This window comes from Penaeus japonicus, unplaced genomic scaffold (genome assembly GCF_977035675.1).
Source record: "Penaeus japonicus unplaced genomic scaffold, GWHDUDI00000001_assembly GWHDUDI00000029, whole genome shotgun sequence".
Taxonomy (NCBI): domain Eukaryota; kingdom Metazoa; phylum Arthropoda; class Malacostraca; order Decapoda; family Penaeidae; genus Penaeus; species Penaeus japonicus.
In genome coordinates this window covers 15,374,180-15,376,679 of record NW_028234431.1, presented here as the reverse complement: position 1 = coordinate 15,376,679, position 2,500 = coordinate 15,374,180, and the positions used below count along the sequence as shown (strand labels likewise).

At 40.5% G+C, this 2,500-nt stretch overlaps 1 protein-coding gene across 1 annotated transcript in view; it reads left to right on the top strand.

Moving 5' to 3' along the window:
• The window catches only part of LOC122263071 (methanethiol oxidase), a gene marked incomplete at its 5' end in the record, with an annotated part of 11,166 nt that extends 10,008 nt beyond the window's left edge, over positions 1-1,158 (top strand). Inside the window, 1 exon segment of the mRNA XM_086553946.1 lies at positions 684-1,158. Coding sequence (XP_086410072.1) covers positions 684-795 — 112 coding nt within the window.
• Positions 1,159-2,500: the final 1,342 nt, after the last annotated feature.

Genomic DNA, 2,500 nt, shown 5'->3' with positions numbered 1-2,500 from the left:
TAGAATCTGCAATGATAACTATGAGTGGACCTCCCACCCAAGGCCAGACGTGGATCTTGCGTCCGAAATGCGATTTTTAACCAGTGCGAAAAATATGTGATCCACGTTTATTCAGCAAATTTGATTCTTATTGGGTAACACCTATGTCAAACCTTCAGCTTATCCAGCAAATTTTCTTCGACCGAAGAGTGACTTCATTGTGAAGTCCTGTCAATTGGTTCCTTGACTATCCACCAAGATTGTGCCCAATAGGTTTGGTATAAATCGGATACGAATTTAGAGATGCATTCGTTTCCCCAGGCAGTTTATAACTCAGTATAATACAAACTGGATGTGTGAATTTTGCCCTTGACCTGTGATCTTTACTGATGGATTTTCATAATCAAGGAATGAACCTCATTCTATCTATCTAGTTCAGCCTATGATAATAGGGTGCCTCCTTGTGGAGATATGGACGTAATTAAGGTATAAAGACGAGGAGAGAGTCCTGATTGATAAGAAATTTCCTAATTTTAGAATAGAGTATTTTTGTGGTTATTGTTTTTCTTTGCATTTACCTCACTTCCCCATTTATACCAATCTGGTCACTGATCTCCCTTTCGGTACCCAAATTGTGCTGAAGCGATGTAATTCTATGATATATCTTGGAAGTAAAACGACCGTTGCTCCCGTCTTCCTGCCAGGTACCCCGGAGGCGATTGCACCTCAGACATCTGGCTGCCAGAAGGGTCCTCCGAGTGCCCTCATCGAAGCACCACCAAATGTGGAGAAGCCGGACTTCCAGCCAAGATGTAGGCGGAGTATCCGGTTTCCTTCTCGTTCGGCCTGGAGACATACACATACACTCATATGATATAGATATATATAAATATGTGTGTGTGTGTGTGTGTGTATGTATGTATGTGTGAAGAGAGAGAGAGAGAGAGAGAGAGAGAGAGAGAGAGAGAGAGAGAGAGAGAGAGAGAGAGAGAGAGAGAGAGGAAAGAAAAGAAAAGAGAAGAAACAAACAAGGATGTATATAAATGTGCTTGTAAAGATGTCCATTATATAAGGACATGTTTGACGCATATAATTTGTATGTAGTCATGTCCGCGTGTACGGCACATGCTGCTTTTGGGGTTATAGATTTGATGTTGAATATATATATATACTGCGATGGCTTTGATTCTCATTTAACCCGCTGTTCCTGCCTCATATATCAGTTTCTACGTTCGCATGTTTAGATGTAGAGCTTCAGAAAGTAACCATCTCCATGCCAACACACACACGGGAAGGCTTCATGCTGAATAAGTTGAAACAAAACGCCGAAGGCAACCAAAAGAAAACACGAATATACCGAAGGCCTTTTCGCTATATGGCTTCCTGATACCCTAATTAAGCAAAATGCAGAAGATTCCTTTGGCATATTCGTGTGTTTTCCTGTGTCTCCCTTCGTTGTTTTGTTTTCACACACATACATACATATGTATCTATGATCACATATATTACACGTACTACTACTACTTCCACTATTACTACTACTGATAGTGATCATCAAGAAATGGGAAATTATAATATACAGGATTATGTTGCTAGTAATAAAATAATTGTGATGATTATAACAACGACGATCGTAGTAAAATGCAATTAATAACAAACAAACTATAAATAAGAGCGAGGCTGCAGTTACTGGAAAGTATTCCTTAAATTCCTAGTAATTTCAATTAAACCCCACCCACACATCGATACCAACCTCCCTGTGACCGTCGCTAAAGGCCCAGCCATATGTATCCAACTTGGGTTCTCAGTGTCGTTGTGACCCATCAAATAGTTGCTCAAGCGGCAGAAGGAAGCATCGACTGATTCAGTTTAATCACTCTGTTTACAAACATGGCGGCAGCTACAACAGGATACATGACATTTGTTGCAAACATTTTGACCTGATGTTGCACAAACAACTTTCAAAGCAAGATGACGAATGTGAGTGGTCTTGAGTGACGGGACAAGGAAGATGAAATAAGTACTTTGCCCAAAAAAATAAGGTAACTTAAAAGGACATAGTATTTCACAATTACAAAAGAATAGATTTCGTGTATTAAAACGAAAACGTAATGTTGACGGGTGTCAACTCGCACTGAACATGACGAATTTCGGCCTTGCTTTGCGCCAAACGTACATGGCGATAGCGGTCATAGTATTTGATGTCAGGGACGCATTCGCTTTCTTCTCTGTTATTCTAGGAGTCTTAGTTCTGTTTGGTGTGAGATGATGTTACTTATCACTACAATGACTATGATTACCCTAATAGTTACCAAAATAACTTTATCGTAAAATCATAAACTTGGACGACACTGTTCTTTCCTAGTACTAACAGGAAAGAAAGCCTGGACGGGAGCTCATCCACAGTCTCTACAGCACCAGCTTCAGGGAGCGACGACACAGCCAGATGCCACCTCACTCTAAACTTCTGATGGTGCACAATGCACAAGCAGAAGTAAAGAGGAAGATGGCGCAGACTATA